Raw genomic sequence first — 16,265 nt, forward strand, 5'->3', positions numbered from 1 at the left:
ATACACGACCTCCGGAGCACGGAGGGAGAAGCTCTTCTTGTGCACGCAGGGAATACACCCAGCACACGTGGCTTTCACTGAACTTCAGGCGTAAATCTAAAAACTGCAGTCTCCCTTCTTCTGGACACTCATATGTAAAGGTCAGGCCTTTGCCGAGAGTTTCAAAATCATCGAGAACATACTTTTGCGCATGCTCATACGAGACGGAACACTTATTGTTAAAAGGAATTACGAAATCGTCCATATAATGAAAAACGACAGTGTCATTGTTAGTATGAATAAAACGATCGTGCAAAGAGCAATCAATGGAAGACAAGAAGATGTGGGACAACATAGGTGCGATGCAGGAACCAGTGCGAATCCCATGACCAGATGTACCTGCAAAAAAAGAGGCATTTGCATTGGTTCCTGCATAGCACCTGTGGGTCGGACTTCAGTAAAATCAGTTGTTAGTTTGCACCTGTGTTTGTCTTCTTTCCTGTTGTGCCATCCCATTGCACGCTATTTTAAGATGTTTCTCATGTCAAAATACCAACAAGCCCAACGTTCAACTCTTTTAGAAAAATAGGGACACCACTGCAGATCCATATTTTATTACTTGTTTCAAAACGTTCCACAGCCGATTAAAAGACTTCAAAACTAGCACACTGAGTGAAACCTCTCCAGGTAAAGTTAATCTGCAAATAATCTTAATGTCCTGCATCTTTATGCATTTTCCGATAATCTGAATGTGATGTGCAGTACATAATCAAAACAGTGTACAGAGGTTTAAAAAAAAAAACTCGCTTATAACTGATTCTTGCGACATTCTGCTCACACCACTAGATTAAAGACTAAAATTAAAAAAGCCATATTAAGCACACAATATCTATGAAGTATATAACAAGTCTGTTTAGGCAACATTCCTTTCTTGAATATGTAACGTTTCTTCTTGAATGTTAAGAACTATAGCCCCCTCTATTTCTTACAAGTCTGGCAATTCCAGATTGTGCATTCCATATTTATAGCACCCACCACTGCATCATCTAAAGAAGCCCTTCCACCAAGTTAAGGCCACCGGAGAGTAATATCCATGCTACACAAGTGAGGTTAATGGCATAGAGTGTCTTAGGCTCCCAAAATTCCTAATGGCAACATTTTCATGCCTTGCAAAATGTTCATGTTTAATATCACCATGCACCAACACAATTAGATGGCCAAGAAGCGACTCACATTCTCACCAGTGTTTTACAAACTCTGTTCATATGCCTAAAATACCATTATCATGCAAATGAAATGTTAGTTACTTTATGGAGAATCGTGCATCACAGGAGTTGCCATAAGCCCACCATTATTCACCACGCTTTTTGAGTCCTAACATCGGACAATATGGTGTCTGTCAGATTGGAGGTGTTTAAACTGTAAATTTGTTTTGACCCAACAAGATGTACGAGTAATTTGTTGCTTGATCAAATGCTATTTAGAAAGAAATTAAGTGTACTGCCCTACACAAGCACAGGGTGCACCAGGTGGGAAAGTTTCATCCTACTTATATTACAGATGGCATTAAGGTACATGCCACAAAGTGACATGGCAAAAAAAATTGGAGCAATAAAGCGATTAACAATGTGCACATGTGGAACAGGTATTAGACTGCTAAGTGCATGACCACATAACTTTGGCCAAGCATTCAGTGATGTCAATATCGAGATACATTTCTATATGGCTGGAAAGGCTATCTTTTCTTAGCCTTAACTGAAGAATTACAGCAACTTAGATTCTGTATGAATAATGCATCAGAGGAATTTGTCATATCATTCAGCCCATTCTAAATTGGTAAAAAGAAGAATTGCAAAAATGTGTTTCACCAATGTACTTAATAAAATCATGCCATCATTGCATTGACGAAACGTTCACACAACAAGTCATGCGCCTATATGATGCAGGTTATCCCAGTCAAGTTCTGGTATCAGTTGTAGAAGGAATACTAAGGCAAGCGCAGCAATTTGGGACCTCTGAACGTGCAGAAGGAAATAGTAAGCGTGAAGGCAGAAAGCTGGGCTAGTTGGTGTGTCATCATTATTCAAAAGACTAGCGCAAAATAGCAGGGACAAAGACAGAGAAGACGACAGGACGAGCGCGACAGGATGAGCATTCGTCCTGTCGTCTTCTCTGTCTTTGTCCCTGCTATTTTGCGCTAGTCTTTTGAATAATAGTAAGCGTGAGAAAAACAAGACCAACAGTTATACCCTATATCCACTGGTTGTCACACAGCCTAAAGAAACTTGCCCACCGAGGTAACACTGATGTGGTTTTTTTCTGCACCTAACTAATCAGCTTGTGCAGGAAAACAAGACCAGAAAAGAAAGTGCTCTTAGCTGCCAAGTTAGAGACAGGAAAAAGTTTACAGATGGTAAGACTTCGATTATATTTTGTATACCCTATCGTGTGAAAAGTATTACGTTGGGCAGTCGGGCAGATGCATGAATGATAGGTTGTGTGAACACAAAAATAAGGTCAACAAAGTTGCATTGGATGGGTTTCTCACCCTTCATTGTAAGCAGCATAAGTGCTTCCCTCTCCTCGAATCAACAACCATTACTAGTAGAAGTAAGAGCGAACTGACTGGACTTATAATAGAAGCTGAGCAGATTGCTGCCCTCGGGAAATCCTGTATCAGTAAACTGTCATTGGCTCTCTCTGAAAAAGAATTAAAATTTTTGCTTTGCACGTGGCTTAAGATATCACTTCTAAAAATCTTTTGCTTGGAATGTTTAACTGTTCACGTGGCTGTGACTCATCTTGGCTGAGTGTATAAGCGCGACCTGCTTTTCAATAATAAACATTGTTGGAAGTAGTTAGCGCTGTGTGTGTCCCTGTGTGTCTTCTTTTGTCCTCTCTTAATTGTGCTACCGTACACCTATTCAAGATCAGAGGCAAGACATTAACTAAAATGCTGTGTGACACGGTGCAAGAACGACTTGTATGATGTGAGTCAAAAGAAATATACATAGAGGAAGAATAACTAAGAAACTTAGCTGATCCATGGCTTCAAATTAAAAAAAAATTTGCTTAGACAGCATGTGAGAGTTGGTATAACATGCATTATTTCACTGCGATTAATGTGCCAGCTTAATACAGACAAACACACTTTTGCTCAATTAATGGGTTACGATGTACAGGAAGAACAATCTACTAGTTATAAGGCCGAGATATTGGTTACACTGCAAATTTCACTTCGGATATGGTAAGCCAAAATATAACAAACAACTGATATACCAACCTCTTTTTGTGGGAATTATTGCATTTGTTACAACTTCACTAGACTGTACTGCAAAAAGGAGGAGGATGTATAAAAAATGCAACTACAGAAAGAAAAAGGGGGAAAAGGTGATGAATATATTTACCGGGTCATGTTTTTCAATGGCCACTTTTGGGAATACATATAGGCAATTCAGTGTGCGTGTGTGCTGTTTAGTTCAAGATAAGTAGTAATGGGTGTGATGAACAGAATGGCACGCACCCCATCACCATTTATATTGCTGTTGTGTAACCCTGGCGTACACCTACAAGCTGTCCCATCACTGCCTTGAGGTGTCATGCCTGAAATTGTGTTGCACAAAAGCGAATGGGATGGAACGAGAGTATGCCCCGGCTCTTAAACCATAATTGCATAATGACATAAAGCAAAGAGATTTCATTGTTTAATTACAGCATAAATATTTTGGAGTCAATGTTAACAGCTGCTAAGCATCCAATATTTAATTACTACGCATTACACACTGCAACACAAGCTTGATGAAGCGACAACTTTTTGGGCATCACACCAGCGTAAATGTCGCAATGCATACAAACCAAATGAACTTCACAATCGGGCTGAGAGTCTGATTTGACAGAAACACAAACAGCATCCCAATGCGTTACACAAAAAATCACAGGGACCCAACAAAAATCCAGCACGTGCCAAAGGACCTCCAAAGAAAGAATGAAGGAAATACAAAGATAAACTACCATTTCATTGGCTAGCAACATGTGGCTTACATTCAGCAATAAAATAGAATAAATATAAATAACATAGTGAAAAAAATAATCTTTCTGCCTTGTTCAACAGTGAAGAAATAAATACTCTGCATCACTGGTTTAATATGAGAAATGGACAAAAATTACAACAGAAAGCAGCACACGTCAAATACGATAACGTTATACTATTATGCACAGAAAAGAGACATCACCTTCCTGCCTCGTGCCCATGTCATTTAGGCCGCCCAAGTTTCACTTCAAAGAGCGGGTGATACCCTTAACAATTGCAGGAAAATATAACATGTATATTATGAGAATAAACAAGAGCCTATGAAGGGCTGTCTTTTATGTAGGCATCACAGTGTTATTACTTACATTGTAGTTCGGAGTACTAAAATACATTTGCAGCTCGAGAACATATCTAGAAGGCGATTTAGCTGACTTGAAACACACAAATGTGCTAGTGGCAGTATACCAGTGTGGATAAATATTTGATAAGCCAAGCTAGGTTTAACCAAGCTTCACGCCAGGTAACAGTCTAGCATTTTGATGTTGCATATTTGCACCACTAGCTACATCAGTAAAAGTTGTCACTTCATGTAGCTAGGCTTTTACTAATACAGCTACGCCACACAGCTGCTTCTTCAACAAGCCCTGTTCAACACCGGGTATACATGAACAACCTGGACCACTTTGTCATGAAGTGAAATGATCGCCAATGAGAGGAGAGAATGGAAAGTGGTAAGTGGAGCAAAATTTAATATGAGGTAAGCAGCAGAAGTACTGTTTTACGAACAACATGCTTGCTCACCTCAAAGTACAGCGTATAGTATATTTCTTTCTTTTTTTCAAAACTTTCAAACCATGTATCCACCATGTGGTGCTCAGTCAGCCCCAGGCCGTGGCAGGGGCCGTGTTCGACCACCGTGCATTTCCACGAACTGGACAAGAGACCGCGGGATCTCGCCTGCCCGATAACACAGTCCATACTTGGCCACAGCACGTGCGGCTAAGCAGCGTAGGGTCACTTGGGTCTGAGTGCGGAGGATCACCTCTGCAACACCCGTTGTAGCTGCTTCCGCTGCTGTCTCTCCACGCGCGTTAGTTGCATCGGCATGCACTCCTGCCTCAATGAGGGCCACAATGATGGAGTGCAGGGTAAGAAAGTCACTGATTGGCTTCTGGTATGTGACGATGGCATGTAGGGGCGTGTTGCGCCTGGCATCGACTGCATTCGGATCAGCGCCACAACGAAGCAACAGCCGAGTGGTGTCAGTGCACGGAAAGTGGCAGATGTTCTTGGTGTGGAAATCGTCCACGGGTGTGTCAGCGCTCACGCACAGGTGCAACAGTGTGCATCCATCTCTAGTTACCCTGCCAAAAGATGCAATGGCCAAATTTAGCACATAGAAAACAAGTCAACTTAGATCATTTTTAAGATGCTATGGAGTATTGCACCAACTAATGGCCACTGCAGGCATAGTCATCGCTTTTACCACCTGTAATGAACAAGTAGGTTTGCACAATCTTGAAGATATCACAGAGTTTCACACAACCTAGCTAGTGGAAAGTCTAACATCAAAATTGTTGAACCACCGTGGGAATGACTGCACATACTAGCTTTAGAACAACCTTCAGTTGACTTGCAATATGTACGATGGGTTCAATGCTCTAGGTCAGCAAAGTTGGTTTCCTTCTGATTATTTCACTTGTAACTTTGTAGCTTGGCAGGTGCTTTGAACTTGTGCAGAACTGCATGAGTGTTCCAACTTTACAAGCTATTTTACGTCAGCAAGATATAATAATGGAACATTTTGGCACTACCGTCAATGATGACCATCAGTACACAATTACAGTAAATGGGTTAATGAGCAAGAACATGCAACCTTGTAACACCACGGTGCTTTAAAGTGTGTGCAGTAGTTCTGACAACTTCTGAAAAAAAAAGTAAAGGGCATTTATGTAGCTCTGGACATGCCGAGCAGTAAGCCATTAATGGAGCCAGTTACAGTGCTTGCACTTCTCACCGTTCTCAAACAGATGGAGCAAGGTTGTCAGAAACCACGATGTTTCCCTCAAGGTATTTTAGAAACATCATAAGCTTTATGCTACATATATGCTAGATAGGACACATGACTTAACCAAAGGGCCTAACACTACAGTGCACATCATATGAAGCATTGCACAAATACCTTCAGAAAGTCCTCTGTTCCAAGGAGCACACACTCAAAGTAAACGAAGATCCCTGAACTATTCAGCTTATAAAATAATTTAGCTCAACTTAACAATAAGCTATAGTATTCGAGAAGGCTAAGATTATAATTAAAAACTGCCCGAAAACAAATTTGCTAGGCAGCATGTTTCACTGAAGTGCAAACATTTATTCTACTGGACCATGCACACAAGAGAAGCATAACTACTATAACCATGATAACAGAGAGTTCTTAGGAACACTTCTGTCAGAAAAGTGGGCACTATGCTTAGTAATAAACTTTCATTAAGTGCTCAGTACCAACTAAGAATGATAAGAAAGCCCATAAAGAAAGATTGAGTTGAAAAAGGAAAGATGCTAAATTTAGCAGACTGTCTCTAAATACACAAGAGGGTAGTCAATGCTACACTACTTAAAGGGACCCTGAAACAATTTTGACAATTGTATACAAACGTATCGAGTCGTTAGGTTAGGTCTTTCTGATCACTAAGTGACGAATTTAAGCATTCCGTGCACAGCTTGTAATTTATTATAAGATTTTTAAAATGTGAATTGTTACCGATTGCAGCGGTGCTGCTCCCCTGTGTTTTCAGCCACCCCCCTGACAACTGATGTAGTTAGCCCAATTAACTTCAGTTGGGTGAGCTATCCAATTGGCTATCCAGGTTGCACCATCGATAATTTTATGGTGAACGCATGCTGTTTGTAATAGTTGGAATGTTTGTTAATCTGTTTCTATAAAAAGAAATTAACAGAAGGAGAATACACAATGACAATTTATCACTACAATCGAGCACTTCTGGCACACAGCAAGTGTCGTCTGCCTGTGTTCCAATGTTTTCCGTGTTGATGTGAGCTGCGCAGTCAGTGTTAGTCTCGAGCTTTCTTTTCGTGAGCACTGTAGATCACGCTTGCTACGTTGCGGCTGCAAATCTAGCTATCAGCAACATGTCAAGCTGCAATATCGTGTCCCTCCGTAAGGCGAAATGCGAGCAAAGTGGGTGCAACGCATCGGGCTGCCGGTATTCTATTGGCACCAGCATCTATGTGTTTGCGACCATCACTTCCCCCTGAGGTTTACTACCACAATATAAAGTTTTAGCGTGTCCGGTAGTCGAGTAAACGCAAGCGGACTGGACGTTTGACCGCATGAGCAAAAGTGCAAATGTGGGCAGCCTGTACGTTGCCAACCACCTGGTGGCACAGAGCTCAACCAGACGAACACATAGCTAGTGTGGCAGTAACCAAGAGTATTCTACTTTGCTGCTGGTGTGATTTTTGGGCAGAAGTGTAATTAAACACGTTGCTTTTTTAAACGTTAAAAATGTTTGCACTAGGTTACAGTCGTAGTATTGTTTTGCTGGTTAAGCTCCGTGGTACCAGGTGGCTGCAATGTGCAGGCCTCTCAGGCCTCCTCACGTTTACACTAAAGCCCCTTCATCACAGCAGTAGTAGTAAGGAGGGGCATTAGTGTAGGTCTCCACCCATCCATCAAAACATTCAGCTCACCTGCGGTTACCGGACATGCTCGGCACAACGACAGAACACTCCCAATGCATACTGCTTGGGTAGCTCTCGCGAGGGGTTGATGGCCAGGAAGCTAGTGGAGAGGTTGGAGAGATTTCGCACGCTGGCTCCAAGACAACCAGAAGTAGACGACATGACGTCATGTCATAACGCAGATGCAATGAAGGCAGAGCTTAGCCCCGATCACTCGGTGATTGAGTTGAGGATTAAAAGCACAGCCAGGGAGGAGGGTAACTTGTAATCATCTGTGGCTTTCTTAATACGAGACATTTCACCTAAATTTGGTGCTAATATTTTACTGTAGCTGTACCCTCCGCATCTGCAAAATTCATCCAAACTGTCAAGGGGACCCTTCAAGCACTCTCACAGGCAATTACAATACTGGTAAATTACGAGGTAAATTAAAGGTAAATTGCAATACTGAGTGAAAAACATCTAGCACCCAAATTACAATATTAAGAAATCAGAAGGTGCAGTTGTGGATGTATTTTTTAATACCATCTTTTGTTTGGTTCGTGTACATACAAAGGCGATGAGGTCCCACCAACACAGTCATCTCCTCTAAATTAATTCTGCATGTCTGTGACATCTCCAGCTTAAATGCAGTCAAACTGGGGAGTAGTCCTTGACTGATCACATGGAGCAATTCCTTTAATTTCACATGACGCAACATGTAAAGGAACAACACCCTGTACTAATAGACTTTGCATGACACTATGATATTTTCATGCTCATAGTGCTAATGCACTCACTGACTCCCAAGATGTGAAAATGATGCTAGTAAGGGTGGCACATGGCCCTAAGTTTTTTTTTTATCAAATCCACTTCTGCAGATTAATATCTATGGACTGTATGCCAAGAAAACAGTATCCACATATTTAACTGATTAAGAATATAACTGTTTAACCACAAGTACTTATTTCAAAATATTTTTAAAGGTCCTCACCGGCCCAACTGGACAAGGCGGTAGATGAGCCTCATCAGCTCGTGCTCCTGACTAGCCGACATGAAATGGAGCTTGCTCACCACTACCAGCAGGTACAGGGAAGTCAGCATATTGGCATCATTGTCCTCATCTGAACCCGACTCCAGTTCATGAATGGCCGCCGACAAAATCTGGGCGACTGCTCCTGGTGGCACTTCAACTCCGACATGCAGCATCTGGCTGAAAACCTGGACAGGGATTGAACAAATGCTAACAAGTCTTCGGAAGATGGTCTATGAAAGTCTATAATAGCTATGGCAGACAGTCCTATAAGTGTGAGCAAAGAGTTTAATGTGGGAGAATAGAAAAAAAAAAACAGATTTAGGAACAGAAATATGTGCTAATGCAAAAATCTCATTTTTTTGCACAGCCAAAAGTACACAACGGTGTGTGCACCCCAGGCTAGCAAAAAAAACTGAACTTATTCATAATTCTGACTCACAACCTGAAATTTACGAGTGCACTGGAAAGTCACAATGCTAAATTCTGACATTCCTCAATTTAAAGCTACACTCATAGATGGAGATTAAAATTGGCTTTATATCGAAATCCCTGGTCTATATAGTTTTGTTCAGGGGAGTAGTACGTCTGTAGTCACTTTATTTTAAACTCTCACAGCACTTTTCATTAAATGCCCCTCACATGTTTACAATATGTGTAGCTCACTAAAAATTATTCTGCATTCTCTGCAGTGTCCGAAAACGTAGTGCTTTTGATAGCTCAGTTTGCACTCAGGACCACACAAATGCCAAATGACAGGTAGTGTGCCTAACTGGATTGGTCACAACTGCATATTTTGCCGGAATAAATCAGAATAGCATTTCATCTGCCATAGTGCTGGGCAAGTAAGTCGATTTTCACCAGTAACAGAGCGGCGGCACCACCTATCATTCTATGAGGGAAGAATGCTGCATTTAATACCACTGTTAATTTTATTAAGAAATGATACATTATTCATCCATCACTGCCACAGCTGACACATAATTAGGACTTATTTTGGAAAGGACAGGCAAGCACTACTGCATCCAAGCATGTAGGGGTTTGTGGATATTCTCAACTTTCAAATAACGAATCTGATAGTGTATGTGTTTCGGACTTCTAATTAAATATAGCCCCTCACCATAAATAAGAATATTTATTAAATATTTTTGAAGTGTTTGAAAACATCAATTGTGTGCAATCAAACATAAAACTGGAGCCAAAGTAGGATAAATTTCATCCCCATGGGCATAATAAAGGCATAAAACATGAGAATTCATGTTATTCACACTCTCCAATGTTCCCTGTGTATGTGAACAAACAGGTTATTTTTCTCTAATCCTATAATTGTGCTTTTAATAACACTTCATGACAGAAACTTACTAACGTAATGAATACTAGGATGTGAACATCATTTCATATTAATTGTGAAAACAGCTGTTCATTGCTCGAAAACATTTGAAAAGTATCCAACTTGATTTGATGTAGGCACTATTCAATTCATATTTGATTCATTCTCAAAATTTACTATTCACGCACACCTAAAAACATGATTTTAAGCAAAATGCACTGTGAAGTGATACGGTGATGTGAAATTTCAGCGCAAACAAGCAGGTATCGTTAATGGATGAGCAACTTATACGTGCTTCTCATAATTAAGCAACATTTGGTACAAAGCATCCAGCCACTTACTTGGGCAAACCGGAGTAGGTCCTTGCGCAAAGGAAGCCTGGCAGCTGATCGCAGCCGAAGAGCATGCAGCCACAGTTGCAAGCAGCGATCAAACGCTGCACTGTCAGCAAACACTGCACCCCTGCACACCATGGGCAAAGAAAAAGTGAATGACTTACAACTAATAACCACTGGCAACCAGGACACCCGGAACCAGCAAACAATCACAGACAGACATTGTTAAGTAAGTGCACAATTTCAAAGTAACTCTTGCACATCAGTCATGGTTTCTCTCTTAAGATAACAAGGTTAACCCTCTGCATATGAAAGTGATCCACTGGAGAAGAAAAACTAGGTGCTAGAAGAATGCTAGTGCTATGGCTTTTCTCTCATTCTTTGCTTTGTGTGAATTTTAGTAATGGTGCTTCATCTTCTTTGTCATTATGTGACACCCTGAAATATGCAAGTGTATAAATATGCCTCAGAATTTCCAGTGAGTGCTACCTCTGTGAAACTTGGAAGATACTAAAGAATATGAACAATATAGTACACCAAGATCTGCACTTGAAAGCATAGGAATAAAAATGGTAAGAAATTATTCACAAAATATTTTTAAGCTCTCTATACAGATCAATAACGAAGGCATGGTGTAAAAGCGATGGTGCCAGCATGAAACGAAATAATCAATCATACAGAAGGCACTAACACGATCATAAGCATATAGAGAGTAAAACAGATGAGTAGCTATGATATTATCAATAACAAATCAATAGCAAAGAAAAAAGAAAAAGAATCATTAGCATGCTTTGTGAAGGTCCTGAATGGATCAACCAAGGCAATTTCCTGCACTCTGCAGTGAAGGAGGTTACGGCTACTTAGCATCCTGTTTGCGCACTCATTCACCAGAAGGGAAGGACACGGCTGGATGAGCAGTTCGCGCTCATCATTCATTTGCATGAACCATTGATGTTCATTTGCCACTGGAGCAGCGGCCATGCATTTGCTGCCACCGGCTTCCATCAGAAAAAAAGCAAGAGACTGCAGTACAGCCCACGTGTCATGGAAATAGCACTGTGTCAGCCGTACTAAAACACATCCATTGTACGATATGAGGGTGCATAAAGAATACCCTGTTAGCTTTAACGTGGCAGTTACAACGCGAGATAGTTTGGTTTCACGACTCTGACCCGAGATTATGCCAAATAAATATCCAACACAAATTTTACATGCAACTTGCATAATAATTGTTTAAACAGACAGACATGACCCTTATATAAGCGTGCTGCACCCGTGGTACATCTTGATGTGTCCTCCCCCCCCCCCCTCTGTGTTGAGTAAAGCTCAGATATTTGCTTGGTAGTTGGTCTACATGTGAGAGAGACCACAAGTACACTAATGACACCTACTATTGATTTATAACTGACACAAAAACTAATTTAGACTGAGGCCATTGTTTGTTCTTGACGATTGTTTAATATTCAATAACCAAGCTGCCCTAAAATAGCCCATAATGTTCCAGAAGTGACCCAGGGATGACGATCACTTCAGCAATACTGTCGCCTTCGCTTGACAGTGCTCAACCAGCTAATCAGCGCATGCTTGATGGAGATACTATCACCAAAAGTGATCGTTGCAGAATATGTCCCCCACATGCAACCGGCAACATTTTTGAGCAACAAGAATAATGTATGCAAAACTGCTCTTCCTTTGCACATTCACTGGGCTGCCTCTCAAGCCAGCTCCAACATTGAAACATTGGCACAACATCGGTGCAGCGCCAAGAGCTGTGAAAAGGCCAACTCCCTTGTTTCCCAAGAAGAAGGGGCCATGGAAATGGTGAAGAATGGTGCACATGGTAGCGGATAGTGGCACATTATTCCGTGCGCTTTATTCAATTAAAGAAGCCCCAACCAAGTTCACACTTTCGCCATATACTTTTGACCCTCAAGCCTGCTCTCCTTTCCTTCATATTGTCAAAACCGAACGCACCCACTTTTTCATGTTCCTAGCCCGAGACGTGGAATAGGAACATTTAGAGAATGTAAAAAGCTCCACAGACCACCTCAGTGCTCGACCATGTGCCAGTTTAAGACAACACGCCTGCATGTTGTTTATCAGGAGGCGCTCTGCAACTATCACGATAGTTGGCCTAACGATAGTTGGTTATCATTGTTGCAGCGGTACTCCAACATTGCAGTCACCCATAGAGTGTACCTTCTATTGCGACTACTTACACATTTCACCCATCCCGTTGATACTCTACAGCAATGCAAAATTAGGATAAATATGAAGGGAAGTCTGCCCATCTCCAACTTTTGCTGCAGGTGCTGGCTTACACAATCAGTGTATGCTGAACGCTATATTACTATAACTAACTGTTGAATGTATTTTTCACTGTTCACTTGCACCTATTGCATGGCAGACTAAACCAAGGGAAGATGTAATGTGCTTACTGCATGGGCAAGCAAAGGCAGGCCGTGCGGTGTTACATTAGAACTTTTTGGGCGAGCTGGTGCATATTAGCAAACTGCACGTACTTCCGACCACAGAGAGAGAGCGCACAAGGAGAGGCGTTACATATTGGGTATGAAACAACATAAATAATGGCTGCTATTTCAATGCTCAACATGTGCATCTTCCGAAGAGGGCTGTTAGTAGCCGATACAACTACGCGGGCCCCTGGCCCATGTTTTCGCACCTGTAGACAACGGGATGCGGCAACTCCGGGTTGTGCGGTCCCAGGATGCGCTCGCGGATCACCAGGGACTCCATGTGCAGGGCGTGCGCGTCGTCCCTGATGCTGTACAATTCGTCGAGCGTGGCGCACTCGACGCGAGAGTCGTAAGCTGCCACCACTGGGCCTCGCTCTTTAGGCAGCCGGGGCTCGCACTCGCGCTCCCGCATCGCCAGCTCGAGGAAGCGGAAAGCTCGCTCCAGGCTGTAGTTGTCCTTGTCGTTAGCGAATGACGCGCCCAGTAGTTCGAGTGCGTCGATCTTCTCACGGCGCGTGCACCACGGCTGCTTGACGAGATACTCCACCACTTCGGCCTTCGTGCGCTCTGCGGCGGCCAGCAACGGCGTCATGCCGATCCCGTTGGCCAACACGCGGGCGTTCGCATCCAAAAGCTCGCGCACTATGTCCAGGTGCCCGTGCTCGGCAGCAAACTGTAGCGCTGTCGCACCACAGAGCGCCTGAACGTTGGGGTCGGCGCCCCGCAACAGCAAGTAGCGCACAACGTCCAAGTGGCCCTTGTAGGCGGCGATCATGAGACAAGTATTGTTGTACTTATTGGCTAGGTGGATGTCGGCACCATGCTCCACGAGGAAGCGAACAATGTCCAGCCGCCCATCGAAACTGGCTGCTCGCAACGGCGTCGATACCGTGCGCGTCGGGTGGTTGACGTCGGCACCGCGCAGGACGAGTATGCGGACGATGTCCAGGTGCCCTGCACCAGCCGCGCACCACAGAGGAGTTGCGCCTTCGATGACGTATCCGTCGAATTGGACGGTGCCCTCCTGTTCCAGTCCGACCGAGGAACCGAAGTTTTCTAGCAACGTCTGCACCACCTGCCGATGTCCGTTGCGGGCAGCGATGAGGAGTGGCGTGCATTTTTGTTCCTTGTCTACCACCAGAGCACTTAGATAATCACGATAGTCGCATTTCGGAACACTGGCCAGCAGGGCAAACAGAGTCACCGGGAGACCCTCGCGAGCGGCACAGTAAATCTTAGAGCGGAGACCCTCCTTCACTGCGTCAGCCATCGTCGTCTGCGGCAACGAGACTGCTGCTGCTGCCGGAATGCTCCAGAACTGCACACTAACAATGTCGAATAGCCATTATTCCTCAGACGGCTTCCTGTGTTTCGACAGAGCAAACCATCCCGTGATCGCTCATGTGACTTGATCAAAAACAAAACAAAAAGAAAGTACGTACAGTTGCAGCCAAAGCACAGAACACTGGCCAAAGCGCGGAATACGACCGACGCGCTGCCACTCGGCGTAACGGCGTAACTGGGCGTAACTATTATGCAAAGTGCAAATAATGATGTCAGAAACCTAGCAAAGCAAGGTGAACTTACTAGAGTTAATATCAACTGCTTAATCAAATTTGCCTACCTCTAGTAATTATTTTATAGTAATTGTTCGAAGACACGCACAATTCTGTCAGGAGCGACGAGGCGACTGGAGCCTAGAATACAACAAACCGGAGCAACCAGAGGGACTCACAGACTGTGACTGTGACAAAACTTTGTTTTATGTTCTTTCTCTCCTTACTTTCTACGCCTTACTTTATTTCCTTTTCGTACCTTCAACATCTCCTGTGGCGTTGACAAACGCCTGCTCTGAGTCAAAAGGGATCAGGACCCCTTACTTACTGACTTACTTACTATAGGCATCCATTCACGCACCGTAAATTTTACACCAAAATTTTACACCAAAGTGCACACTCTATATACACTCTTAGACAACTGTACACCCTTTGGGGTGTGTATTTGCCACACAGCAGTATACACTTTAAAAAAAGTTTGCAACCTTTGGGGTGTATATTTGCCACACAACGATAATCGTCATCTGCCTTGATGCGTTTCCTTTCTTTAACGCTGCGAGTCCAGTACTTTCCAGTAACGAACGGCATGCGCGTTATCAGCATGACATAGCATTCCCGACTGGAAAGTAGCGGGCGCGGCGTTTTCAAGAAAGGAAACGCACCAAGGCAGATGACGATTATCGTTGTGTGGCAGATATATACACCCCAAAGGGTGCAAACTTTTTTTAGAGTGTAATCGTCATCTGCCTTGCTTGCGTTTCCTTTCTTGAAAACGTCGCGCCCGCGACTTTCCTGTCGGCTATGCTGTCGGATGCTGTCGGCAATGCTATGCCATGCTGATAACGCGCATGCCGTTCGTTACTGGGATGTACTGGGCTCGCAGCGTTAAAGAAAGGAAATGCGAACAAGACAGATGACGTTTATCGTTCACTCTATGAAGAGTTTACGCCCTTTGAGTCGTATATCTTGCCACACAACACAACATTGCCGACAGGAAAGTAGCGGGCGCGGCGTTTTCAAGAAAGGAAACCCAAGCAAGGCAAATGACGATTATTGTTGTGTGGCAGGTATACACTCTTCAAAAAGTTTACACCCTTTGGGGCTTATCTTGTCCCACAACGATAATCGTCATCTGTCTTGACCACGTTTCCTTTCTTTAACGCTGCGAGCCCGGACCTTTCCAGTCACGAACTGTTTGCGCGTTATCAGTGTGACGCAGCATTCTCGACAGGAAAGTAGCGAGCGCCGACTTTTCAAGAAAGGAAACGCAAGCAAGGCAGATGATTATCATTGTGGGACAAATATACACCCCAGAGGGTGCAACCGTTTTAAGAGTGTATATATTGTTGTGGGACAAATATACACTCCAAAGGGTGCATCCGTTTTAAGAGTGTACACCCCTAAGGGCATAAACTTTCTTTAGAGTGTATCGTTGTAGGATGAGATACAACCCAAAGGGCACAAACTTTTTTAAGAGTGCATATATTGCCCCATGATAATCTGGCAATGTGCTGTTACCGTTTATTATTGCTGGCAGTGTCGCGGTGCACTGGATACGATTGACTTTCAGTTCATTTACAAGCTCCGCGCTGAGGCATGTTTTATTCAAAGTCCAGATGGCGCCACCGTCGCCTTCTTCTGAACACCACGGCCACGCACGCTGGAGGCGCCAGCCGGCAGCGTCCGAACGTGCCCAACAGAAACACGGCCGCGCACGAACGCAGCGTTGCAGTTGCGTAATTCGAGCATGACCGCAATCAGCAGATGGACTGCGTTTGTAGTTTGCTTTCTTTTATAAACCTCGTGCATGTTTTCACTGTGTCGTGAGGGGACGAAATTCAGTG

The 16,265-nt window shown here is 43.4% G+C and overlaps 1 protein-coding gene across 1 annotated transcript; it reads right to left on the minus strand.

The window, feature by feature from the left end:
* Nucleotides 1-577: 577 nt before the first annotated feature.
* Fem-1 (protein fem-1 homolog B) lies at nt 578-14,668 on the minus strand. Its single transcript, XM_050189003.3, has 4 exons — nt 13,072-14,668; nt 10,395-10,515; nt 8,685-8,911; nt 578-5,373 (listed from the first exon to the last, which is right to left on the minus strand). The coding sequence occupies exons 1-4, from the start codon at nt 14,133-14,135 to the stop codon at nt 4,884-4,886; spliced, it is 1,902 nt and encodes a 633-aa protein (XP_050044960.1). The 5' UTR covers nt 14,136-14,668; the 3' UTR covers nt 578-4,883.
* Nucleotides 14,669-16,265: the final 1,597 nt, after the last annotated feature.

Source organism: Dermacentor andersoni, chromosome 2 (assembly GCF_023375885.2).
Source record: "Dermacentor andersoni chromosome 2, qqDerAnde1_hic_scaffold, whole genome shotgun sequence".
Lineage (NCBI taxonomy): Eukaryota > Metazoa > Arthropoda > Arachnida > Ixodida > Ixodidae > Dermacentor > Dermacentor andersoni.

Coding starts and splice junctions, on each gene's coding strand:
- Fem-1 (XM_050189003.3), bottom strand. CDS start 14,135: ATGGCTGACGCAGTGAAGGAGGGTCTCCGCTCTAAGATTTACTGTGCC. Junction 8,912..10,394: donor ACCTACTCCGGTTTGCCCAA/GTAAGTGGCTGG, acceptor ATCCCTGTCCAG/GTTTTCAGCCAGATGCTGCA. Junction 5,374..8,684: donor CGCCTTGTCCAGTTGGGCCG/GTGAGGACCTTT, acceptor ATCTTTTGGCAG/GGTAACTAGAGATGGATGCA.